This window comes from Homalodisca vitripennis, chromosome 7 (genome assembly GCF_021130785.1).
Source record: "Homalodisca vitripennis isolate AUS2020 chromosome 7, UT_GWSS_2.1, whole genome shotgun sequence".
Lineage (NCBI taxonomy): Eukaryota > Metazoa > Arthropoda > Insecta > Hemiptera > Cicadellidae > Homalodisca > Homalodisca vitripennis.
The window spans coordinates 59089556-59116965 of NC_060213.1; the positions used below are offsets into that span (position 1 = coordinate 59089556).

The 27410-nt window shown below is 34.7% G+C and overlaps 1 protein-coding gene across 1 annotated transcript in view; it reads left to right on the forward strand.

The window, feature by feature from the left end:
* Window positions 1–27410, forward strand: part of LOC124365870 (protein white-like) — a 54104-nt gene that overhangs the window by 14147 nt on the left and 12547 nt on the right. The window contains exons 2-6 of the mRNA XM_046821963.1: window positions 16584–16869; window positions 17640–17878; window positions 18774–18845; window positions 19795–19893; window positions 22379–22617. Coding sequence (XP_046677919.1) covers window positions 16584–16869; window positions 17640–17878; window positions 18774–18845; window positions 19795–19893; window positions 22379–22617 — 935 coding nt within the window. The remainder of the gene's footprint in view (window positions 1–16583; window positions 16870–17639; window positions 17879–18773; window positions 18846–19794; window positions 19894–22378; window positions 22618–27410) is intronic.

Below are 27410 nucleotides of genomic sequence, written 5' to 3' on the forward strand. Positions count from 1 at the left end.
TTAAAACAACTTATTATTCAAATGAGCTGAAAAATATCCATAGAGTGATTTTAGCCACCTTGAGGTAACGTCAATAAATTTTGTTGGTATTGACTTTCCCAAATTTGGTTTTACCCCGGAATCCATTTGATTGCTTCTACTATTCTAGAGTTAGTTCTTGCTATCTAGATAATACGTATTGTTGAAGTTAGAGTTAAATAATACTCTAGTGTCTCTTTGAAAGGTGTACAAACTCTAACCGTATTAATTGGAATAAGCTGTGTTTAGATTTTTAAGCAATTCAAGAAACACGGCATCGCTCACCAAACACCTGTTCTCTCAATCAGAGTCAGTTGAAGTAGGGTATATGCAAAATTGTTTTAGATGAGGTGTTGAAGAAATGAAATTCTCAGGGGATGCAGTATTTGGAGGCAATGAAAGTGACAAATTAAATTGGATCTGGCAAATAAGGAATCATGTTTACCTTATACTCTTTACAGTTCTCAAGGGAGAAGTTAGCAATTAAATTGTCACAAGCCTTGCTGAATATGAAATAGAAGTACAAAACAAATAGTAACCCCATTCTGAAGCAAGGAAGGATTTAGGAAAACCATAGAAAAGTGCAAATCTACCAAACAAAAAGAAATTTTTATTGAGCAATTTTGAAAGTTTTAGATTGTCTGTTGGTCCATCACCTTATGTCTTTTTATAAGAACGTATTGTTTACGATATAGACCTCCTTGAATTGTTAAGTAGTAATTTTACATATAAATATAGAAGGGCAAATGTATTAAAGATGTTTATCAAAACAAATACTGGACAGTAGTCTCGTAACAGCACTCTTATGATTCACCAATGTTTTATTCAACACGAATCCTCTCCAATCGTCTAGAATGAGCTAGGGCTGTGCTCGGCTACCTTCAGTTCATTCAAATCTCATTCCATTCATAAACAAGTCTGTCACATAATAATAGTAGATTGCACTATTCTGTAGCTGATCTGTTACCACGTCTGGCCAATATGAAGGAAAATGACGGAGGACACATAGATCAAATATTGTATAAAAATTATAAACTCAATTTTTTAAACCATCTAGCGAACTGGCATTAAAAAGTTATGCTCTATTTGATTCAGTGATTTTTGAATACATTTGGAGCAATGTTCTGTAATGTTTCATAACATACTCTTGAAAAATTAGATTTGTTACACACATATTTCCCTTCCAGTCATGTAATAGTCACACTATTTTGTCTAAAAACGCTTACATTGGGCGTTTGAAATATTACAGACTAAAGATATATAAAAATATCTTTCGCGTGTGGGAATTTGAAGAGAGATAAAACCGATACTCATCATTTCTCGAAGAAAGGTTGACCCTGTCGCACTGTAATGAATATTCATAAAATGTATGCGAACGACTAACATTCCCCTCTTTGTTGGCATGAATAAAAAAATCCATAGCTTGGTGGGAAAAAAAGTAATTCACATAGCCTTTTTAGATATTCACTGTAATAATCACTGTTTTGTTTTTTTTTTTTTTCAAGGAGAGGCCGATCCCCTTTTAAGCCTTATTCTGTCCGCTCTCATGGGCCACTGGCCTGTGCGAGGATCTTATCAAACAGAATAAGGGGTAGAGTCGATACAGTACAAGGTCAATGGTAGGTACTGATAAAAAGTGCAATGGTCACTGACAGGATTTAAACCTGCGTTATCTCTAACTCAGACCCAAGTCCAACGACTTAGACCGCTCGGCCATCGGCACTCCCAAATACTGTGTGCGTAAAATGGAAGGAAACGCTTTTAATAGTAGTAGTACAAACGCTCTTAATAGTAAACTGATCCAAAATTGTTGAGCAATTCACAAAACGTAAATTATGTTAAACGAAGTCTACATTGCAAAAAGCAGTTAACCCAACACCCAGTAGTTACTCGTCTCAGTTATTCTATTGACACCTCAAGGGCAGAATAGCAGTAGGTCTGTGTGTTGAAGTCTGAACTTTGGCGAGTAAACGACAGCAGTTATCTAACCCCACCTAGTCGTAACGAGTACGCTCCACCACGTGTCGCGTAACAGGCTTCGCCGAGGCTGCAAGCAAAAAGTCTACAACTACTACTATTTGTCAATATGTCATTTGTTAAAATGTAATATTATTGTACTCTGTTTGTTTACAATTTACTGTGTGATTTTATCGTTGCCATCACGGTTACCCGTAATACCAGTGCAAAGATGTTCAGCCAAATCTCATGAGTGACGTGCACCATCATCGAACTCGATGTTGCCTATTTATAAATGAAGCTCTCACAAAATCTCAACCCTGCAGGTCAGTTCGTTTTCGAGATTGCGTGGACAGCGAGAACTGGAGTCTGTCCAGAGCCGCGACTATAGGCTTCGCTAACGTTCAGCCAAATCTCATGAGTGACGCGCACCATCATCGAACTCGATGTTGCCTATTTATAAATGAAGCTCTCACAAAATCTCAACCCTGCAGGTCAGTTCGTTTTCGAGATTGCGTGGACAGCGAGAACTGGAGTCTGTCCAGAGCCGCGACTATAGGCTTCGCTAACGTTCAGCCAAATCTCATGAGTGACGTGCACCATCATCGAACTCGATGTTGCCTATTTATAAATGAAGCTCTCACAAAATCTCAACCCTGCAGGTCAGTTCGTTTTCGAGATTGCGTGGACAGCGAGAACTGGAGTCTGTCCAGAGCCGCGACTATAGGCTTCGCTAACGCCCAGCAAATTAATTATACATATCAATTAGTCTAAATAGTTTATCGATTGGGTGGAAAATTGCCAACAGAACATGACCGGTTTGCGAGCGAGCGTAATTCTAGCTAGCCTACCGTTGCCCCAGATAGATCATAAATACTTGGCGTTACCCTTGGACTGAACAAATCAACTAAAAATAAGTTCTTAACTTTCGTAAATTTTCAGACCCTGTGATTCTACACGATTCTGCAAGGTAGTGCCATCATAAGGAACGCAGACAATATAAAAAGAGCATCAATGACCCCAGTAACGTACGTCATAAGTTCATTAATAAACAGTTCATTACACGTTTCATACAAAATCAACACATTTAAATTACAAAGTGAACGAGTCGGAAACTACACTGGAGCATGGAGACTGTTCTTGGATCGGCTAAAGAGGCACTTACATTACGTAATTCCCACTCCTGAGTCAAGGACATTTGTAGAGCGTCTAAGAAAATGGAGTGAAAATGTCATATGATAAGCTCCATTTCGGTATGTACAGGACTTTTAACTCTATTATACTCTGCTGCCCAGAACAGCACCGGCTGTTGTCCAGAACAATGACAGCAGAGATGTCCTTGACCCAGGAGTGGACCTTACGTAATGTCAGTCCCACTCCAGCCGCTCCATGGACACGTACATACGCCCTTGTAATTTCTCGACTTCGGCCGGCTTTGTAAATTACGTGTGTTTATTTGTGTTTAAATGTGTTGTGTACTGCTTTGTGTGTTTTTAATGGCTTGATGACGTCATGGACTGATGATCTTTTTATTACCTGCACCCGTGATGGCGGCAATATTGTTCGGAAACATCTAGACTTTCCTGTACAACTCGCAGTTACCAAAATTTGATGTAGGGTAGGAGGCTATTTTAGCTACTTACCGAGTTCAAGGACGTAGCCAGCGAGGGAGTCCAAGGGGTCCGGACCCTCCCAAATTTTCAATTTTTTCAATAATTTTTTAGTGCCGATTATTATTATTTAAATAATTCAGTATTACTGACAGGTACTGCTGCTGAAAGATCGTTCTTAACACAGAAACGGGTCAAGAGGTTTTTAAGGAACAAAATGGGTTCTTAGTATCTATTTACTACGGGAAAATATCCGTTGTCTGGAACTCCGCCCCAATTTTTTTCCTGGCTGCGTTCTTGACGAGTCATAACAAATAAAGTAATAATTCATTAATATCAGAAAATAGATATAAATAATAGCAAAACAAAAAGTCTCTAAAGTTCTTTGAAGATCGTTGGTAAACAACAAATAAATGAAATAGATGTATAACAATAAATAGATTGAGTTTAGACGAAACAGAATAACAATACAATAACAATAAATAACACGGAAAAAAATAGCAACACACATAAAAATAAAGTAATTAACTAGTGTTGCTTTTTGTGCTTTTCAAATAAGTTTAAACATATTTATATTGAAAAAACACAACAATATGTTTATTTCTAACTGTATTATTACCCTACCGCATTTCATCAATTCCTATATATTGTATTTATTATAGCATATGTATTTTATATATTATAGTAGTACATTCCTTATTATTTAAGCACTTTGGCAACCCAACAGGGTCTGAAAATATATGTTGTTTTATTTTTGGAAAATCTAGAGATTACTATTCATTTAATCATGTTTTACTTTTTTTAGCTCCAACAGGAAAATTAATTAAAGTCCACTACTCAAAAGGTATTAATACTCGTATAGGAAACCCGTTCGTTATTTAATTGTCGAATTGCATTACTGACATTCCAGCTAAGTTGTAACACAAAGGTATGTGCTACTAATCACCAACTCCCATTTAATGTTAGACAACGTTATTTAATTGTCGAATTGTATTACTGACATTCCAGCTAAGTTGTAACACAAAGGTATGTGCTACTAATCACCAACTCCCATTTAATGTTAGACAACGTTATTTAATTGTCGAATTGTATTACTGACATTCCAGCTAAGTTGTAACACAAAGGTATGTGCTACTAATCACCAACTCCCATTTAATGTCTAACATTATTATTACTATGATGATCATTATGTATTACCCAAGATTCCACTAAATGAATTTTATATTTCCCTCCAGAGTAAGAAAATAATTTTTTTTACTATTTGGGTAGTATGTACCCATGTGTTAGAGTGAAATGTTTTTTGTTTGTTTTTTATGATTTGTGATAACCAAAAATATGGAGGAAAACACAGTTTTCTGTTTAAATTTAAGCTTTCTGTAGATTACTAATAAATCTAAATCAGAATTCACGTCGTGTACAGTACTAAACAGTATTTTCAAAATATAAAAATAACCCATTTCGTAAGGGTTCACAAACAAATGAATTAAGCTTTTAATTATAACCTTAGAACTCTCAATTTTTAGTTTGTTGCTTTTGAAGGAAGTAAAAAATGCTGTAAAAGAATATTTTACTGAAATTATATTTTTAATAATGAGGAGTAAAAATGGAAAAAGCTTAAATCTTAGGCAGAAACTGCGTTTACTCTATATTTTTGTTATCACAATACACAAAATCACAAAAAATTGTTATTTCGCTCTAATACATGGATAAATACTACTCAAATATTAAAAAATTGTTTCCGATGTAATATAGGTGTATATTTTAATGTAGTAGATGTTTCTAGTAGCAATGACATTCCTTTTACGGAGTGGCTATATGCCCGGTCACCGGTCTTGGTTTCAAAGAACGGGAACGACTATGACGTCACAGACTGTGACGTCAAAGGTTTTGAAGTAGCTCTAGCACTTGTGGTGTATAATAAATATCATTAATTTGGTAATTAATGATGAGATTTGACATTGTAAATTATTCATTACATCAAACATAAAGATGAGGTTCCACGTCGACACAAACTTGTTGAACATTCCATTGAGTTGAGAAAGCACAGCAAAGTAAAATTAAGTTACTGGTTGGTTGTTAGAACTATTAATTTTATTTTTGCCTAGAACCCATAATACTCTAGGATAGGCACTTGCTGAATATAAAAGTAAACCATCATTACTTAGAGAGTTATTGAAAGGTAATGAATGTCAAAGTTGTGAATTGATGCTAAATGTATTAATGTTAGGTTAACATTCTTATACAGATACATTTAAAACATGAATTTGTTTTTAAAATTTTCTTTTCACTCCTTCTTCTGAACCAACACGGGTTTAGTTTTTTCTAATACTGTACAATTAATTACAGTACACATGTTATCTGTTATTAAAAGAGATAACTACAAACAGTTTGGGTATATATAAAATTTGGCAGCCAACAACTTATATGTAAACGTTACTGTCTATGTACTTTTCATTTAATTTTGTGTACAATACAGCATAAAAGTATATATAGTCAAACAAGCAAGTTACCGCCTTTGTCTCTGTACAAATTCGTTATGAGCTTTCAAATGTTCTTTTATCTGTGGATCATAATTAAAACCACTATATACATAAACATGGTTATTACTTTGAGAGTTTTGGGATCAATATAAGCGGTATACAGTAGATTACACACCAAACATCATTTATACATGATCTTGAATTCGATTTCAATTACATACTTTTATAAGGCTTCAAACAGAAATTTAAAAGTGAAGAACTATATTTCATGAATAAATATAGACCTATATTTAGGTCTATACCCTAAATATACTCAATATTGTGCACCAAACTTCGCAGTTGTGATTAAACTCCATAAGTGTGAATACAAACAAAAATTAAATTACAAGTACAGTACGTATAAAATTTTAAATCTTTAGAAATATACAGTGATCTTATCTTTTGATCATAAAGTGCACAGTATTGACCCGTGTAAACATTATCATGCAAACTTTATAACTAACTATTTAATTTGGATGCTTACAAAGAGCTATTTGTCACATTTTAGTAACAGCATTATACCGCATTGGTAACTTACGTCCAATCCCTCTTACAGCTCTGTTAAGTGAATTACTCATTTTTACTCATTTTTTAAGTTAATAAATATTGTAAGTTCTCAGTTAATTCCATTTTAATAATTTTCTTATAATGCATTCTACGGCTTTATTTTAGTTTGCCTCTCCTAATTATAATTAATAATTCAAGTTTCATATTTAGACTCAATTTTAGGAATTTTTATGATCGATTTTTGTTAAATAAGAATTTTGAGCTTGAGGAAACATCAGTCCCCGAGATTTATTGTACAGTAATGGGAAAGCGGAAGGGATTGTGGTAATGAAAAGAACTGTTTGTATCATCCACGTTAAATGCATTAGATTTACGACAGTTGTGCTGGGTGTGAGATGTCATCAGTTGTTTCGTTGAGATGTCGTATACAACTCTTTTAACTTTCTCTAGACTGTTATTGCTTTAACGCAATTTTCCGTTTTTGGCCAGTCACATCTTAATGAACATATTCAGGCTTCTTTGACCATGTTCAACTGTAATCTCATCTAATAAAAAACCATATGGTAAGTCAACAGCTCAAAATTCTTTCGTGTAAGAAGCCAACTTTTCTAGATAATCCTATCTGTTATCGTAATGACACATCCCTGTGTTTTATAACAATGAATGAGAATCAAACATTGATGTATAACATTTCAAGTTCCAGTTTAAGTGTTACTTTACATCTGTCTGACTCATCCAGACGTTTGTATAACTGACAGTATTTTGCCGAAAACAATAGAAAAGTTTGGTAGTGATGTAGACTGTATGATATACAGTATATATAAACTTTAAACTGTACCAAGATCCCTTCTATAAGAACTTAGTCCGATAATACATAAGTGATTAATAATAAAACTATTTTTAATCGGTAAATTGAAGAATTAATTTTCAAATATCACAAGACGAGAGACTAATTTCCCTCTTACCACTTACATACAATATACAATGAAATCATAACCATTTGAGTGTTATTAGTAAATAAAACAAATGTTCTAGTTATTTTATGCAAAATGACATACATATTTAATATGACAAAAATTATTTATAATTAATTATGATTTCTCTTAATGACTATTAATTGAAACATTCCAGAAAAATTGTGAGAAACAAAACTATATCTTAATAAACTACAAAGTGTATATTCTGGTACATGGTTAATTTTTAGTTGTATATTTCTTCTTTTTAATTTATTTAAGCGTACACTTTTATTATATTACCGTTCAATACATTACCAATGCATAATATGCAATTAATAAAATAGTCTACAAGTTATGTTTTTTTATATTTCTAAGGCAGTGGTGTAAAGGTGACAGTTCTGGCTGCCTTTTCGTTACGTCACGGTTGACGTCACCACTCATCGCCCGTCTGTCTAAACTACAGACGGTAGCCGGCCATATAGCCACAGCGTTCCTTTTAATATTACATAACCAAAGATGGCACCACACGCACACACTAAACCGGTTCATGAAATGCCATGCGGACTGTTAATTAGTTACCACAATCTCCACCAGTCCTCTTATTTCACCACTTAGTCAATAGATAGCGTTGTCGTCATTCACCAGGCTACAATTGGTTTGCCAATAGTTCCTTCGTTTTCACAACTACTATATCTGTACACAATCGAACCACTTTGTAGACGCGTCAAAAGAAGGCGCTAATACTTGTTTAAAAGCGTTGTTCCTTAGTTAAAGATCCGACTAAAATCATGACTACGGCGTTTACATTAATTGAGTTATATTTTTATATTATTTTACACTATAGTTTACTTCTGTGGTCTTTTCTTTTGAGAACACCTACAAACTGTTAACTTCCTCCAGCCGTGCCCCTGACTGAATACGCCGTTGAAACACTACATACAGTATTTGACTAATGCCGTTAAGAACACTAAAGAATCATCACATGTTTTAAAGTTAGAATAACACATTTCAGCTTTGGGACTAGACCATGACAGGCTTCGTGACTTAACAAGATTAACAAATAGCAACCAACAAGATTTTGTAGTAAACGTTCCATTGCAAGATTTGCAAGCGTAATGAAAAACTGTTTTAAAAGTTGAGACAATAGATTTTTCTAATTACATAATTATGAATGAGGAAGTTTTATTGAGGACAAACATATTTTAATGAAGGCGTTGTGGCAATATTACACATTCTTCAACATATGAATGTGACCAATTGAAGTTTTGCTTCGTTCAACACGTTCATTGAGGTTATGTACTTCGTCAGACCAACAACTAGAACTGAGAGCGTGTACTGTAAAGCGGCTGCCGCAGCCAATGCGTTAAACTACTGTACAATAACTCTCTAACTATAGTGTTATATGAAGTTTATATTTAAAATATGACACTCCCATCCATACACTATACTCGGTATTCCAGTACTCCAGCACTCCATCTGGAAACTAAACAATTTTTTAAAGTTTTAATTATTCTTGAAAGATGTGATACCTAAAAAATACAATTTTATAGTACACGGAGATTATAATATTGACGTAGTAAAGTCCAACCTTCCATAGTTTCGAGACATTCTGTGCGCAGTAGGCCTGTCGTGGTCCAATCATGTGTAGAACAGAAAACCATTGGCAATGCTCAATACAAACAGCTGGCGTGACGCCTTCCGATTTACCAACGGCTGGTCAAATGGGTGTTTTTAAAATTATCAAACTAATTTTTTAAAGACTTCACGGATGTATGATCGAAAATGAAATCGCAGTGATATGAAAGTATATTAAAACTTTATTAAGAATCGTTATTTATGTCATCATCAACAATATTTATTGGATGAGCGTTAGCGAAGCCATAACTCAGGAGGTTGAGAAGTTTTACCTTTCTGTATGTCTGTCCGTCCATCTGCACGATATCTCAGAATCTTAGATTCTTGAGATATATACTTGAAAGTTTACGTGATGCATCATTTCCACATAGGTAACATCGAGTTCAGTAGTGGTGGATATCCCCTCTATGGGATATTTGACTGACCTTAACATTCCTCAGGATGTGAGCTACAGATTAGGATTTTGCACTTTTTGCTACCATTCAGTGGCCTGGCAAAGTTCTTCTGTCTGTCTGTCTCACACAGTATATCTCGAGAAATAAATGTTCTATAGAGTTAAAATTCTGTATGAGCTTAACATTCCTCAGGATATCTAAAGAACGAACACAGCTATAGTCTTGGAATTTTGCACGTTTAATACCATTCAGTGGCTGGCAAAATTCTTGTATCTGTCTGTCTGTCTCACACAGGATATCTCGAGAAATAAATGTTCTATAGAGTTAAAATTCTGTATGAGCTTAACATTCCTCAGGATATCTAAAGAACGAACACTGCTATAGACTTGGAATTTTGTACGTTTAATACCATTCAGTGGCTGGCAAAATTCTTGTATCTGTCTGTCTGTCTCACACAGTATATCTCGAGAAATAAATGTTCTATAGAGTTAAAATTCTGTATGAGCTTAACATTCCTCAGGATATCTAAAGAACGAACACAGCTATAGTCTTGGAATTTTGCACGTTTAATACCATTCAGTGGCTGGCAAAATTCTTGTATCTGTCTGTCTGTCTCACACAGGATATCTCGAGAAATAAATGTTCTATAGAGTTAAAATTCTGTATGAGCTTAACATTCCTCAGGATATCTAAAGAACGAACACTGCTATAGACTTGGAATTTTGCACGTTTATTACCATTCAGTGGCTGGCAAAATTCTTGTATCTGTCTGTCTGTCTCACACAGGATATCTCGAGAAATAAATGTTCTATAGAGTTAAAATTCTGTATGAGCTTAACATTCCTCAGGATATCTAAAGAACGAACACTGCTATAGACTTGGAATTTTGCAAGTTTATTACCATTCAGTGGCTGGCAAAATTCTTGTATCTGTCTGTCTGTCTCACACAGGATATCTCGAGAAATAAATGTTCTATAGAGTTAAAATTCTGTATGAGCTTAACATTCCTCAGGATATCTAAAGAACGAACACAGCTATAGACTTGGAATTTTGCACGTTTATTACCATTCAGTGGCTGGCAAAATTCTTGTATCTGTCTGTCTGTCTCACACAGGATATATCGAGAACTAAGTGTGCTACAGACTTAAAATTCTGTATGAAGTTTAATTCCTACATAGGGAAGGTCGAGTTTAATTATTGAGCATATCCGTTGGCAACATTTAGCTGAGCGTTAGCGAAGCCAAACTCTTCATATCCCAAGAGGACTACGATGTTGAGATAACGCCTATAACCTCAAAAGTTAGCGAAGCCTGTAACGGGACACATGGCCAGGTGTAATTCAACCTTTTAATTATGCAAGACTCAATTTGATAAATAATTTCGTGCTTTGGAATGACTTAATCCTGCGCCATTATTTTGGATGAAAAAACAGTTATAACTTAAATAACATACTACTGAGACAGAGGTCACCCTAAGTAACTCGATACTTGTTCGCACCCTTAGCATGTACACCATTACAAGGGTCCTCGCTTCTTTTACACACACCACTCCACCACAGGATAAACACCTTCTTAGTCCGCTCTTCCATAAAGATTAGTACACCAATTTCACAACTTTCCCATCGCACTGTCCGTTTTTTTTGTTTCCACTTGGTTTCTTGAGACCTAACAATCCTCTATGTCAGAAAGTGCTTATGATTACCAGGCACTGCAATGCCCTAAATTAAGGATCTTTGGATACCCTCTTACTCTACAGATTCCTCTTCAACTACTTCCATTATCAGAGGTTGCTCCCACTCGATTTCTAAAAACTAAAATCGTAATCAACAGCCAACGCACAATAAATCCGTTCAATGCTAATGTAAACACCAACACTGCAACTTCATTAAAAGCCCTTCCTCGCCAATTCTTCGTAATCCCTACCGCGTACTGTACTGACTCAAGTCCCTCAACGCTCACCACACCTGCACTGGCCTTAGGTCAGCTTCCTAATTTATTATCCTAAAACTACCCAATTATTTTTTTTAATCTGTGAACATTCCCACTTCAAATACAAAGTAAAGATTTAAAAACCACTTAACCAGCAGTATAAGACCAATTTTTGTATCTCACAATTATCCTCCATCAAGGTGAATGAATGGATAAATGTATTAATAAACTGTTCATTTTTTAAAGGTGAAATTAAGACCATCATGTTCTTTTTACGTTTTACCTACACCTTTTATACTCAATCAACTCCTCAATTTTTAACCTCCTGCGGCTTTTCGACTTTCTTCGTCAGTTTTGTTAAACTGCTCATGTGCTACTCTTCATCCAGAATCGTAAAAATACCACAGCATCCGCATGGTGATCACGGAATCATTTAACTTACTCCTTTAATATTCGTGCCAACGATAAGAGCAGCCAAAGGTTACGATACTAGACGTTTACGTAAGCACGAGGCCGCAGTAACCTTACACCAGGTATGCAGCCAACTATCCTGAGATCCTGATATAGACGCCCCGAGAGTGCTGTGGGTCGTCTAACAGTGTCGGTTAGTTGGTCGATTACTTTTACTATCGGGCTTTGCCAACGATAAGAGCAGCCAAAGGTTGCGATACTAGACGCTTACGTAAGCACGAGGCCGCAGTAACCTTACACCAGGTATGCAGCCAACTATCCTGAGATCCTGATATATAGACGCCCCGAGAGTGCTGTGGGTCGTCTAACAGTGTCGGTTAGTTGGTCGATTACTTTTAGTAACGGGCTTTGCCAACGATAAGACTAGCCAAAGGTTGCGATACTAGACGCTTGCGTAAGCACGAGGCTGCAGTAACCTTACACCAGGTATGCAGCCAACTATCCTGAGATCCTGATATAGACGCCCCGAGAGTGCTGTGGGTCGTCTAACAGTGTCGGTCAGTTGGTCGATTACTTTTAGTAACGGGCTTTATAAACATCGGGTAGCACACTGCTATGGAAAACACTTTGTGAACGTCCTATTTGTTCACATTTCTACGTTTATTTCTGTTCCTGTCAGCTATTCTGTTTTATGAACTTTCTTTAAGCTACCCACTGTTTCTCCTGCTTTGGTACTTTCTTGACTTCTATGATTCGCTCCTATATAAATATACACATATAAAGGTACACATATTTTATATATATATATATATATATATATATATATATATATATATATATATATATATTATCAAATTTAGTTGTTTTCATTTGTTCAATTCAATAGCTACCGAGAATTTCGGAAACATGAAAGAAGAAGGAAGTGACTGGAATAAGTGAAAGATTAAAGAGTACTCCTTTCTGTAATAAATTAATCAGCACATTCCAGATGGTATTATTACAAGGAGCCTACTTACAAAGTAAAATAGTTTATTAACTTTTACTTATTATCGGCTTCAAATTTTTCTGCTTCATTTGTAAATGGATGACTAAAATGCCTTCTAGTAAGATTAAAACGTTAAACATAAATATAGTTTTGTCCCTCAATTATGTGATTATCCCTCGAAGTTACATATTATATTATACATTCAAATACAACATGTAAGGGGGATTCCGAGGTGATTTTTAAACGCTTTTCTTGTGAGTAAAAATGAATCACAAAATGTATTGTTACGTACCAATCTGGACCAACTCGCTAATTCTTTTTGTTAAGTATTCGTTGAAATCCAAGGAAAAGAAGAGAAAAAATCATTTATAACAAGAGACAGATTAATAAAGTGACCTGGGATATTTTGGAATTCTGGAAAATGGTAGTACTTATGTGTTATAATCCCAATTTAATAGATGTTGACATTTTCAGCTAAATTTCGAAAAATAGGCTGAAAAATCTGTTTACGTTTAAATTTTATAAAATATTAAAGGTTTTGTGCTTGGTCAGTAGTTTAATTCAAAAAGTGGACAATTTTCCAGATTGCACCAGTGACGAATTAAAAACATCTAAGACATTAATATTATTTAAAAACTGTCGTGAAACCAACCTTAATGGACGTAGCTGTGAATGTTTTCAAATAGGGTACACCAAACTGGTGGGCTTCATAGATATTGTGATATGGCATATGAGTGGCTTAAGGAAAAACAGAGAAATGAACCGTAACATGCCTCAAAGATCCATTCTTTTCTAGATTACAGGTCGAAAAACTACAAGATTTCACAACGCAAAACCTTTAAAAATGAATTTTGAAGGTTGCGTCAGCTTAATAAGAATTCCCTCCTTGTACTGGAAGGAGGTAGAATTTCCCTCTAGAGCGTAATAGGCTTTTTAGTCCTACGTATGTATGTAAATTAAGTAATGAGACTGATAAAAAAAATGTTGATTTGAAAATATTTACAATTCTAAATTGTCACCTTCAAAATAACTTCCTTTTGAAACCACACAGCGCTGGAGGCGGTTCTTCCACTCCTCATAGCAGTGATAGAAATCCGATATTGGAATAGCCCTCAGCTTGTCGGTAACAGCCTTTTGAATACATTCGACTTTCCATACTGTGTTCCCTTGAGGTAATTTTTCAACTTCGGGAAGAGAAAAAAGTCACAAGGACTTAGGTCAGGCGAATAAGGTGGTTGAGGAGCCATAGGAACGTTTTTGCTGGCTAAAAGCTCGTTTATGGAAATTGCTGTGTGATAAGGAAAATTATCGTGTTGCAAAACCCACTATTCTCGATTTCGGACATTTGCCATCGTTAAGGTTATAAAAGGTATAACACAATGTTTCGAGGATCGGAATATATCCTATTCGTCAAGTGAGGGATGTATTAATACATATACATACAAAAATAACGGAAAGAAGTAAAGAAGAGAAAGAAAAGGGTTTGAAAAGTTTCGCCCCACTGTAAAACATGCTAAAGAGGCGCTAAAGCTCAAGCGAGCGGTATCGCGACTAGTGTCTGACATTAAAATTTTTAATTGTATATTGTCCAGATATCACCGTGTGTGAACAGATTCTCCATTGATTCCCGCAACAAACCTTCCTACTTGCGGCAAATTTCTCACTCTTGTTTACATTATACGACTGCAAGTTGCACATGTTCTCTCGCAACTGTACTCGGCTTTTTCAACGTAGCTTTAGGCTCAGTTTTACGGCATTATCAGTGAAACTATCAAACGTCTTATCGCTATAAAGATAATGGGTTTAAAACTGACTAGCTGGGCTTAGAACTCAATATTTTCCTATAAAAATACATCTATGCAAATGAGTTTATAATATTCGACATCTTCTTGGGAATTTGTTATCAAACTACCTAGAATTTCATTCCGTTAAGTGATAAGCACCACCTGTTCGTTACACCCCAAGGAAACTAAATTCTTTCTAATCTTGACCTTGATTGCTTAATCGTAAAGTCGGTTTTTCTTGAATTGAATCACGATTTCAGTAGTTTTACATTGTTATTTGTCGATATAAAAAGTTTAAGACTTGGATTTTTGAATGGAAAGACCGACAAACCTACAAACAACCTATACATCTGTACTTCCGATGACAAAAAGCATTTTTACTCCTTTTGTGCCTTTATGTTAAGAACGTTGGATAGGATTAGGTTAGTTCATCAGTAAAGCGATATGTATAGCTATATACATTCCCTCGCTGATACTCATATATCACTCCTCTTCTAAATAAACAGAGGTATCACATTCATCGGATTGTATAATCTCGATGTTTGAATAATCACAGTAGCAGCACCTCGTGGCTCGTTTTTGGTTCTGGCCTGCCGGGCTTGGAAGTGGTTTTGGTTTACAGTTTACATAACTAGTCTGGTTCTGTCACTCAATATATGGGTAGTTGCAATGAAGGAGGAGGAGCTCTTCTTATTGGAATATAAATTTTCTATTATTTCACAAAAGAAAACTCACAATTATCCAATAATTTGTGTAATTTTCACGAGGCCTTTCGACATCGAAGATGCCATCATCAGGTGTGAATCAACAATTTCAAAACAAATATCAGCTGAGTAAAACTAACAAGATTTATATGGTTAAGATTAAAATAAAATAATATAAATATTAGTATATGTATAAAAGTTTGAGTCAAAAAATTTAGTTATATTTTAAAGGAATGGTGAATTTTGAATCGGTCCAAAATCATTGTTTAAAATTTTATCTTTGTGTTTTGTTATGAATAATGTTTCATATGCGTCGAGTTCTTCTTGTTTGTGGTCGATAATCTTAACCATATAAATCTTGTTAGTTTTATTCAGCTGATATTTGTTTTTAAATTGTTGATTCACACCTGATGATGGCATCTTTGATGTCGAAAGGCCTCGTGAAAAATACACAAATTATTGGATAAATGTGAGTTTTCTTTTGTGAAATAATAGAAAATATGGGTAGTTGTCTACATGCTTATACGAGAAGTAGCAAATAAGGTTATTGAGATGCCATGTGCCGTAAGATAAATTCCAGAATCGGTTTAACAGTTGCTTTTTAAATATTACACTTGATTAAAATCATCCACTTTGATATCAAAGACAAAAGGTAAAAAACTTGACTGGCTGAGCATTTGAAAAGCTATCACTCGAGGAGTAGAAAAATTTCATCTTTGTCTGTCTTTCCACGATAACTCGAGAACAAACAGACCTATAGACTTGAAATCTTCTATAAAGCTTCATGTCTATATAGGCAACATCGAGTTCGATGACCGTGTATGTTACTCAGTGGATTTACCTATGTGTTAGTATATTACATTGGTCTTGTGTGTAACCATGAAAATTACGGAACAAATATATTTTGTAAACAAACTGAGTACAATCCTATTATGTGACGTGTTGTGTCTCACTCCTACCTTGTATTTCAATAGGAATAGAGAATTGAGCTAGGGAAGGAAGGATAGAGAAGCACTAATCCCAACATTATTATTATCACACTGGCACCTTATTCACTATACTAGTATACTATGATATTTTGGAAGATTTTCGTCTAACAGAATATAATGGAGGGTGGAACATCCTCTTTATTTAATTACCACTGAAAAAGTCCTAACAAAATCCTTTGATTTCAGCAAAACCACCGCAATGGATCACAGAAGGAACTGAGCAATGGACTGTACCTGGAGCTGTCAGATACAGAGAAGAAGCCTCAGGTGAATGGCTACAGCAGTGGTAGTGGAGGTTCCGGCAGCCCCTACTCCACCGTCTCAATACTCCCCAAAGAGAATATCACCTACACCTGGAGCAATGTCAATGTTTTCACCCGCTTGGAGCACAGACAGAACCGTGTGGTCAACCTGGTTCATAATGTCGTCCATAGAGACAGGCCCCAGCAAAGAAAACACATCCTGAAGAATGGTAAATTGTTAAAAAGTGCCTTATTTTTGTGTCGTTCTAAAGTAAAATGGTTCTGTATCTATAATTTTTTTGTGTACTTCACAAGTGAAGAAAACTGATAGGAGTGGTTTGAACCTTGAACTTTCGAAGTTTGAAAGATTGGTTATTGAGTGTAAAATTGAAAAGTAAGCCATTTTCATGTTTCATCAAGCCGATACCTTTAGAAAAAAAGTCTTTAAAATAGGAGTTTAAGTGTTGAAATGAATTTTCAATCAACATATTTTCTTGATCTAGGGGTCACTTTGTAGGATTCAGATCCTGAGACCTTAAGTCTTAAGTTGTCCAGTCCATGGAAGTAGTTGCTGCAAAATGTAACTTTTGATTTTAAGCAAAAACATTATTAGGAAAACATTTTGGGGAGTCCAGAAAACTGATATTTTCCCGTACTGAATGGAGAGTAAGGCCCCATTTTGTTGCTTAGAAAGTTCTTGACCCGTTTATTTGTTGAGAACGATTGATGAAAATTTGAGTGTGTCCGGACCCCTTGGACTCCCTTGCTGGCTCCGTCCTTGGTTTTAAGTCAAAAATTAATTAATAGGAACCTTATATATATATATATATATATATATATATATATATATATATATATATATATAATATTTTGAAAAAAACCATTAAATTGAGTCCCAGCTCAATATTTTAATGAAACAAAGAATGGACTAAATTGCATCCAGAATTTAGAAGATGTGTTGCAATTTGGGAGAGTCTTTATGAACTCGTATTGTTGACAGTGACGGGAGTGGCGTACCCTGGAGAGCTCATGGCACTCATGGGGTCGAGTGGAGCTGGCAAGACAACGTTACTCAATAGTCTCACGTTCAGAGCCCCCAAAACACTGGCAGTTACTGGTCACAGGGCTATCAATGGAGTGCCTGTCGACGCTAACGCACTGGCAGCACTGTCAGCTTACGTGCAGCAAGATGATCTGTTCATCGGGACCCTTACAGTGCGAGAACATCTCATCTTTCAGGTCAGTAAGCAGTGTGTGAGGAGAGTTTACACTACGCAGTCATTTGTTGATCTGTTCGAGACACCATTTTCAATTAAGTTGTTGAGTAATCTTGCCACAGTCATTTCGCCAATATTGGATGGAGTTGGTACAAAGTTAGGTTTTGATCAAACTAAATTCAAATTATGAAAAAGCTTCTTGAAATAAATTTTATCCCTGCAAGTTCTTTTAGTCTGTTTTGATGTAAAAATCGAAGTGATGTACATCATTTGTTGATCTGTTTTGGATAACATTTTCAATTAAGTTATTAAGTAATCTTGACATAGTCCTCTCGCAAAAATTGTCTTCATGTAGTTAGTACAAAGTTAAGTTTTGATAAAACTGAATTTAAATTATGAAAGAGCTTCTTGGAATAAATTTGCCCCTGCCAGTTCTTTTAGTCTATTTTTATGTACAAATGTTAGTGATGTACAAATTTGTGTACAGAAATAATTTTATAATAATATTATTTTTTAAGAGCAATTTATTTTCAACCTTAAAAATCCTTCACTTCCTTTGCACTAAATGTCCTATTTATACATTTTCCATATTGCAAACGGAAAATCTTTCATTATTCTCTGATTTTATCATTCTCATTTAAATCTAGTTTTCTCATTATATGAAATAACTTTCCAGTGCAAAAGAGTTACTTTTTGCATCCAAGCCCAAGCTTGAAAAATTCAAATTTGATAATATTTTAAAAACAAATTGCTCTACCCAATTACGTGTCTTTGCGTAATGGCTAATCCATCTCAAAAGATTATATTCAGTAGGAGAGAAAACCACTATTTATAATTTCTCTTGTTAGTTTATGGAACTAATCTTGTGAACTTATTTGAAGTTTTGTGTTTGATTAAAACTGATAAGTATGTTTCAGGCTCTAGTCAGGATGGACCGACACATTCCCTATGTACAGCGAATGATCAGAGTGGAAGAGGTTATCAATGATGTGAGTTATTGAGTTATTTATCATTTATTTCTTGCATAAGTTTTTCCTTGAAATCTTCAGTTTATGTGTTGAAACTGATTGTACTAGCTACTGGCTATATTTTGTTTAATCAATACTGATAATAAATACTACACTGATTATAATTTTTTGAGCATCTCTTTGAAAGAGTGATCTGAAAAAAACATGGAGCATGCATCAAAATTTGATTCAGATGAGTGTTTCTCATATGATGATATTAGCCTAAGCCTCAATGGACAACTATTACTAAATTTAAAACATGTATATGAATATCGTGATTTCTCCCATGTATGCAACACAAAACATACATTATTAATTTAGTGGGTGGAAACATGTTACATTTGTATTGAGTTGAAAAAAGAAAGAGCTGTACAAGTTGAAGTGAAGTAGCAGTTACTTTTTTTTTGGGGATTGGCGCAATAGAAATCAACATGTTGACCTTGTAGAATTCACAATACTTTTATAGTGTTATGCAAATGTTAATTTTGTTTAGTGGCTAGTTTCTAGCCATCTTTGAAACATGATCAATACTTTATTGAACTGCAACGTATCCTAAATGTATAGAGTGTTCATCCTTTTTATGCTTGTCAAATTATTATATTAGTCCAATACAGTAACTTTATTTTAACACAAATCAATGTTCATTCCTACCTTGCCACTCTTAATAGTGCACTTAATCTTATATGCAAGTTTTTTCCAGTTTTCTATATTAAATAGTAAATGGTACTTTTGTTCTTTTCAAGATAAGGAAAAATAAAATCTAGCCTAATCTGAGTGTCACTCATACTTTTCTGTCCAAGTACACATCTAATTCAATGTAAAATATTTTCAGTAGGCAATATTGAAGAATAGAAAATGACTTTAGAATGTGTTAATTAGTAGATAATATTTCCAACTGTTAGTCAAACATTTGTTATTCTTATTGTTGTAGTTAATGCTGACGAGGTGTCAAGACACAGTAATAGGAGTTCCGGGTAAAATCAAAGGCATATCTGGAGGGGAGATGAAGAGGTTATCATTTGCTTCAGAGGTAAGCAAATTAGGAATAATATAGATAAAATGTAAGAAAATTAAATATTTTTGTCTGAAAATTATTTATTTCAGGCATCTCAGTATTCTCACATTCTTTATCTTTACACAGTTGCATATCAATATTACATTGTTCAAAGCAGTGTTGCACATCATCATGTGTGTAGCCTTTTCAGCAAGTCTGCCATTTTACCTAGTAATTTTCTACAAAGTGAAAACGTATGTCTACCCTAAAGAGCAAACGGTAAAGTTGCATTAAAATGTATTTTTACCTTTGAGAAGGTTTGGAAATTGTACAGGACGAAATCAAATAGGTTGATTTATTATCAAATACAGGAGTATCTTTATTCACTAAGAACTGTTCCAAGGAAAATGTGTTATGACCTGGCAGAACCAATGATGAAAAACTCATGATTTACTGCTCAGCAGATCTGTTCTGTTCTTCCTCACTTTTTTTATATGAGCTCGGCTAGAAATTCAGTAAGAAAATCAGGGATTCAGAAAAAACGTCTGAATCTTAGTCCTTGTTGAGGTTCCGCAGGCATAACGACCGCAGCTCCGGTGCGTCGACTGCAGAGTCGTCAAGCTTGTGTCCAAGCACTACGGCGCGGCGGCTGAATGACTCACCGGTGCTACCACCAGGAGATGCATCCATCACCGCCGACCCCGGGAGGCCGATACCTCCCGTACCCCCGCCCCAGTGTCCAGTGACAATGCATCCGCTGGCTCAATTCCACGGACGCCGCTACCGGTTCCTGCGGTAGAGCGCGAGTACGCCTGCCGCTCTTCCGGTTCCGGTTCAGTGTGGTCCGGTTGCTTCTTCCCGGAGGCCGCCTGAGTCGTCACAAGATGCATGCGTTAGTTCTACCGCACTTGTCACTTCTCCTCCACTGATGGCCCAATATCCGCAATGGCACACAGAAGAAGACCGATCCCGCGTTGGCCCTATGCACTCGTTCTCTTCGTCATCACTGGTGAAGAAAAGGTGGCGAAACCGTTGGGCCTAAGAGGTAGATGGGTGTTTAAAGCCCCAGTATACGGAAACGGTGGAGACCATTTCAACGTGTAAAGACCTGTTGTGAATGTTTCATACTCCAGGCAGCGAGACTCCGTTACTATTTTATCAACGACCTAGTCTACTATGGGGGGAGCAGCAGAAGGAGATGGGAAAGCGATCAGCAACCAGCCCCGGCAAGCAAAAAGATGAAGTTGCTGCTTACAGTTACATTCTTGCTGCATAATTTTGCTTGCTTTTTAATGTTTAATATCTTTATGATACAGAATGACTGGAATGTTGATATTTCCAATATACACTCAACCATCAAAAATATCTTGTACAATTCAAGAACTAGACTACAGAACTTGTAATTTTATTATCACCAAACTCTTCCTTTATTTAGCAATTCAAAACATGAAATAGTAGTTTTTTAATAAAAACTTGTCAAAGTTTAAAAGGAATTTGTCAGTAATGCTCTGTTCTACTTTTAACTCTTGGTGAGCGAAATAACTATTATAGTCTAACTGGAGGGAGGATCAATCCTTCAGGTAGTCCACTTATAGTGCACCAAGGTTTAATCTCCTCACAGAATCCTAACTAATAATGTCGTTTTCAGATTGGTAATAAAAACAGATTAAAGTAGATAGCCATATAGAATTCCCTATTACTGTTTGATAAGACTACTGGCTACATAGAGATAATTCCTATTAATTGTTACATCTTGTAAAATAATATCTTATGAATATATAGCCGATCTTTAAAAGGGATTTGATTTTAGTTTATATAGCAAATAAACTAAAATTACAGATAAAACATAAATTTATCGGTTTGTTTAGTACTAAATGATTGATTCCGGCTGTAATGATGAGTTAAACATATTATTTTACATATAAACATAATATGATTAATTTACTGTGATATAAGAAGTGAAAGTTAGCTACCGTATAGTCACTGATCTGTTCTAATGTATGGTTAACTAGATTCTATGATAAGATAATTATAGCTGTTGTACAGAGTTCTAATGAGAGTTTGTGTATTTAAAATGGTAAATAAATATGTGAAATAACCTGCTTTTTAATGTGATAAATCAATTGAACCACTGTCATAAATTATTTATTCAATTAATTAGATGAAGGGATTTATGTTGTATTGCAAAGGATTCTTTGGGTCTAGATAGTAAAAGGAACTTAGCTCAGTTAAACAGAATCTGAAAGGTATAAATTCTGCTTGTTATTACACTCAAGCAGTCTAGGAAATATGATTATCTATTGTAAATTGGTGTCTTTTCTCAAAAATGTGTTTACTTATAACAATTATAGTAAATTTTTATTTATATTTCTAGTTATATACTTAATAATTTATTATGAATAAAACTGGACCAATCATTGAGTCTTGAGGAATACCTGTATCTCTGAGAGCAATATGGATGTATGTATTAATTGAGAAGCCTTTTTTTAGAACTTTTTCTTCAATTGTTTTCTATGAATAGGTGTTAACAAACCCACCTCTGATGTTCTGTGATGAACCAACTTCTGGTCTGGACTCGTTCATGGCCCAGAATGTAGTTACTGTGCTCAAGTCTCTGGCAGAGAAGGGAAAGACCATAGTGTGCACAATCCACCAGCCATCCTCCGAGGTATTCTCCATGTTCGACAAGATCTTGCTCATGGCAGAGGGTCGTGTGGCATTCCTTGGAACTCCATCAGAAGCCATTGACTTCTTTAAAACGTCAGTCCTGCTTCTCTTAAGCATGTACTCTTAAGTTAGTGATGTAGTGTTCTGCTAAGAATCATATTTTGTCATTTTCACAAATTATAGCATTTTCAAAAATGAATAATGCTATAGAATATTAAATTTATTAAGATGAATCCTAAAACATTTGATACAATAATACTAAACATGAAACTTTTTGGTCTAATCAGCATTATTTTTGTTAATATTTATATTAAATTTTTAAATATACAGAGTCTGTATTTGCTTATTTGCTGTATTTGCGGAAGTTTGCAGTTGATGTCTTTCCCAACTGTTCAACTGTGCATGTGCTTGGTACTTAAAGTTGTAGTATAAATTAATTGCAAGTTTTTTAACATAGCAACTGTGATCTATGTGATAGTTAAAAGTGACTATTTTTTAATTAAATAATAGGTTTCATTTGAATTTAGTGTTTATTAACAAAAATCTTAATACTAAGATGAGCCTTCATGTTAACCTTAAACTTGATAGTGGAAGTGATTAAAGTGAAGTTTTAACTTTTTTACTGTGAAAATAAATTCTATTTGAGCAAAACTATAAACATTGCTTTAAAAGGCTACATTTAAAAACAATCAAATATTTGAAACTTTTAAAAGTCCTACTGTCAGTAATTTGACTGTCAGTTTTCCTGTTCAAGATTGTAGGAGGATAACTTGTTTTGAACTGCTTGCTGGTGTGTAGTTTGGTATTAGTGTCTGAACTTGTCATTGTCCAGTATCATTCAGTTGTAGCTCAGTGGTCCAAGTGCTGACCTAGAAAGTCGAGGATCCACGGTTCAAATCCAACAATTTGCATTCATATTTTTGCTGGTTGATTTTATTATATATATTGCAGGATTGAACTGTAAACAAATTATTTTACATTTTCCAACATTAATAATACAAAATAATAATAATTAAAAAATATATATTTATTTTATACAACATGAAAAATAAAACAAACAAGTATCCTTGTGGTAAATGTCTTGCTAATGTAAGTAAGTGTAGCAAGGCAGTGCTATGCAAAGGCAGCTGCAATCAATGGTTGCATTTAAAATGCACTGATTTAAGTAAAGAGGACTATGAAAGAATTAAAAAATCAATTATTAAAAAATGGTTATGCTCAAACTGTGAGTTGGCAGACATTGATGAAGAAATTGAAGTGGAGGATAGGGTTTTGTATGTGGAACTAAAAGAAGAACTTGAATCCCAGGAACTTATTATTAAAAATCTGTCAGAGGACCTTGCTAAAGCTAATGATGAGATAAAAAATGTAAGTACTTATACCTTAAATCTTGAAACTCTAGTCCTTAAAAAAGAGGAAAGTATTGAGTTACTGGAAAGGAAAGTTAAGGAAATTTCTGAAAATAAGTCTGAATGCAAGTGCCTGAATAAATACAAGGCAACTGGTCCAAGAAGGAGTCTTCCTGCAAAACTATCGACCCCTGTCAGCAGTATTATGAATAAAAATAATCGTTTGGACTCAGAAAAAAATAAAGAACTTCCATATACAGTTGTAAAAAATAGAAAACAAAAACATGCAACAAATATCATTTTTCAGAATAAAGATTTAAATTTTATTTCCAAAAATCAATATGAGGTGCTGTCGGTGGAGGAAGAAGAAGAAGAAAATGGGCCAAAGGAACAGCCAGTACAAACGTCTTCAAGAGAGAAGAAGAAGCTCCTCATTTGTGCCGATAGTCATGGAAGAGACCTAGCTTGGAATCTAAACCAAACTCAACACACATATGAAGCTGTGGGTTTTGTTCGACCAGGTGGTCGTACAGGTCAAGTTTTGGACAACCACAACATCGAGGAGGAAAAATTGGGAGAAGAGGATGGACTAGTGATTCTTTGTGGGACCAATGACGTGGCAATAAATAATGCTCAAGATGCAATAAAAAACATTGAGTTGGTGCTAAATAAAATAACAAGTACTGTTTCCAAAATCGTTGTAGTAGATATACCAAGGAGGTATGACTTGGTGGAATGGTCCTGTGTTAATCAAGAGGTGAAAAAGACTAACTGTGCCCTTAAAGAAATGTGTAATAAATTCAGAGACGTGAGTTTGGTGGAGGTTAGTAGAGCTGAAAGACACTTGCACACCCGTCATGGTATGCATCTCAACAGAAGAGGGAAGATGTGGCTAGCACATCAGATAGCCAGAGTCCTGGACAGCAAACAGGAGCAAGAGACTTATAATGTTTCACCAACTCTTAGGACCGGCTCAGAGGAATCAGTAGCTGACGCCATGATGACGACGGAGATCAGCACTCCAACTACCGAGGACAGTACAACGTCATCGGGAAACTCTCCGCTCCAGACACCAACCCACAACCGGTAGGCCTACCCCAGTATTGCTCCAGGGACTTAAGTGTATACCATTTGAATGTGCAATCTATTAGAAATAAATTAGAGGCTCTAGAATTATGGTTAGACAAATATTGTTTTGATATTTTGACAATTAATGAACATTGGCTGGATAAAGAAGAATCAACACTGTATATACCAACTGGTTATACCTTAGCCAGCATTTTTTGTAGAAACCCACCATTAAAAAGAGGTGGAAGCTCAATTTTTGTAAAGAATTGTATTGACTTTAAATTGTTAGATATTGACAAGTTTTGTGTTGATTACTCCTTTGAGGCAGCTGCTATAATCTTGTCAAAGATTAATGTCATTGTTGTAACTGTTTACCGTACTCCAAATTCTGATACCAACCAATTTTTCCATAGTTTAGAGTTTATCGTAGAATTTTTAAATGAAAAATTTGCAAATTTAAAACTTATTTTAACTGGTGACTTTAATATAAATATTAACAATAAATCTAATGAATGTAATTGTTTTCTGAACATACTTCGCTCTTTGAATTTATACTGTTTAAATGAGCAAAACACTAGACAAGAAGCCTGCTTGGATAATATAATAACAAACCTTAATGAGTCAAACATAGTACAATGTCAAGTGTTAGATCCTAATTTGTCTGACCATGCTGGTGTATCTGCAGTGTTTTTTGACTTGATCATAGTTGACAACAATAGTGAAAAAGTTTCATTTTTGTTAAAAAGAATGCTTTCTGCTAATTCAGTCTTAAAGTTTAAGGAACAACTGTCACAATTTAACTGGTCACAACTTACGAAGTGCACCAATGTTAACCAAGCTTTTGACTACTTCTTATTTATTTTGACAACTTCTCTTGAAGAATGCTGTAAAACTAAAAAAATAAAAAAAAGTAAATTTAAAAGGCCAAAAATCACATGGTTCACACCAGAGTTAAAAAAATTTAGAGATTTTATTGTTACCTTATATGATAGATATAAGTTATCGGTAGGGGGAGAAAGTGAACAACTGCATAAAAACGTTTATAATGAAGCAAAAAAATTATATAAGGCTAAAATTTTAGAAGGCAAAATATCTGCGAATGACGAATATATAAAGAATTCTAAGAATAAATGTAAAGCTGCTTGGAATATTATAAAGCTTGAGACCAACCGTTCTAAAGTTAGTCAAGAAGTACCTGTTAATACTAATGATTTTAATGACTATTTTATAAGCTCTGTTTCACTTACACCAACAAATAATGTTTTAGCAATTGAGTTTGTTGATGATTATATTTTAAGTTGTAACGGTGGGGTCAGTTGTTTTAAGTGGCAAAGCATTGATAACACTAAGGTGTTAAAGTGTGTCTCAAAGTTAAGTTCGTCCCAAAGTGAAGATTATTATGGGTTCTCTAACAAACTTTTAAAAGAAATAATCGATGTACTTGTAGACCATTAACTTTTTTGTTCAATATGATGTTGGAAGATGGTGTCTTTCCTGAAGCATTAAAAGTGACCAAAGTCATTCCAATTTATAAAAAGGGTGAGAAATCACATCCTTCCAGTTATCGGCCAATCTCTTTGGTACCTATATTTAGTAAGGTTTTTGAAAGTTGTGTAAAGGACCAACTAAGTTTATATTTTTACAATAATAATTTATTATGTAAAGATCAATTTGGGTTTCTTCCAAACTTAAACACAACCAAAGCCATAGAAGCAATAGTAGAAAACGTTTTAGAGAATTTTGAAAATAAATTTTTGTCGTCTGCAACTTTAATAGATCTCACAAAAGCATTTGACTCCATCTCTCATGAACTGATTGTAAGTAAATTCAATAGCTATGGAGTTAGAGATTCTGAACTACAGTTAATTTCCTCTTACTTAAGTAATAGAAAACAAATGGTTGTAACAGGCTTGGAACTATCTGATTTTAAAACAATTCTAGTTGGGGTACCGCAAGGATCTGTTCTGGGTCCTTTTCTATTTATAGTTGCTGTGAATGATTTTTCATTCAATGTGCCATGTAAAGCAGTACTATATGCCGATGACACCACTCTTCTGAATCAAAGTAAAGATTTGAATGGGTTATTGTTAGAAGAAAATAATTCAATGATAGCAGCTCAGGAATGGTTCAAAGTCAACGGGCTACTTGTAAACAGTAGTAAAACTGAAAATATTGTTTTCTCATTGAATAAACTTATAAATGAAGGTACTAAACCCGTTAAACTATTAGGATTATATCTAGATAGTAGGCTTAGCTGGGAATGTCAAATAAATCAATTGTGTATAAAACTATCTAGAGTTACTTATTTATTAAGAAAACTAAAAAATTGTGTTAGTTTCCCAATGTTAGTTGCTGCTTACTATGCCTTCTTTAATTCCCATTTATTATATGGAATAACACTTTGGGGCAACAGCTCACAATCACTAAAAGTGTTCAAATGGCAAAAAAAAGCTATTAGGATAATGGCAA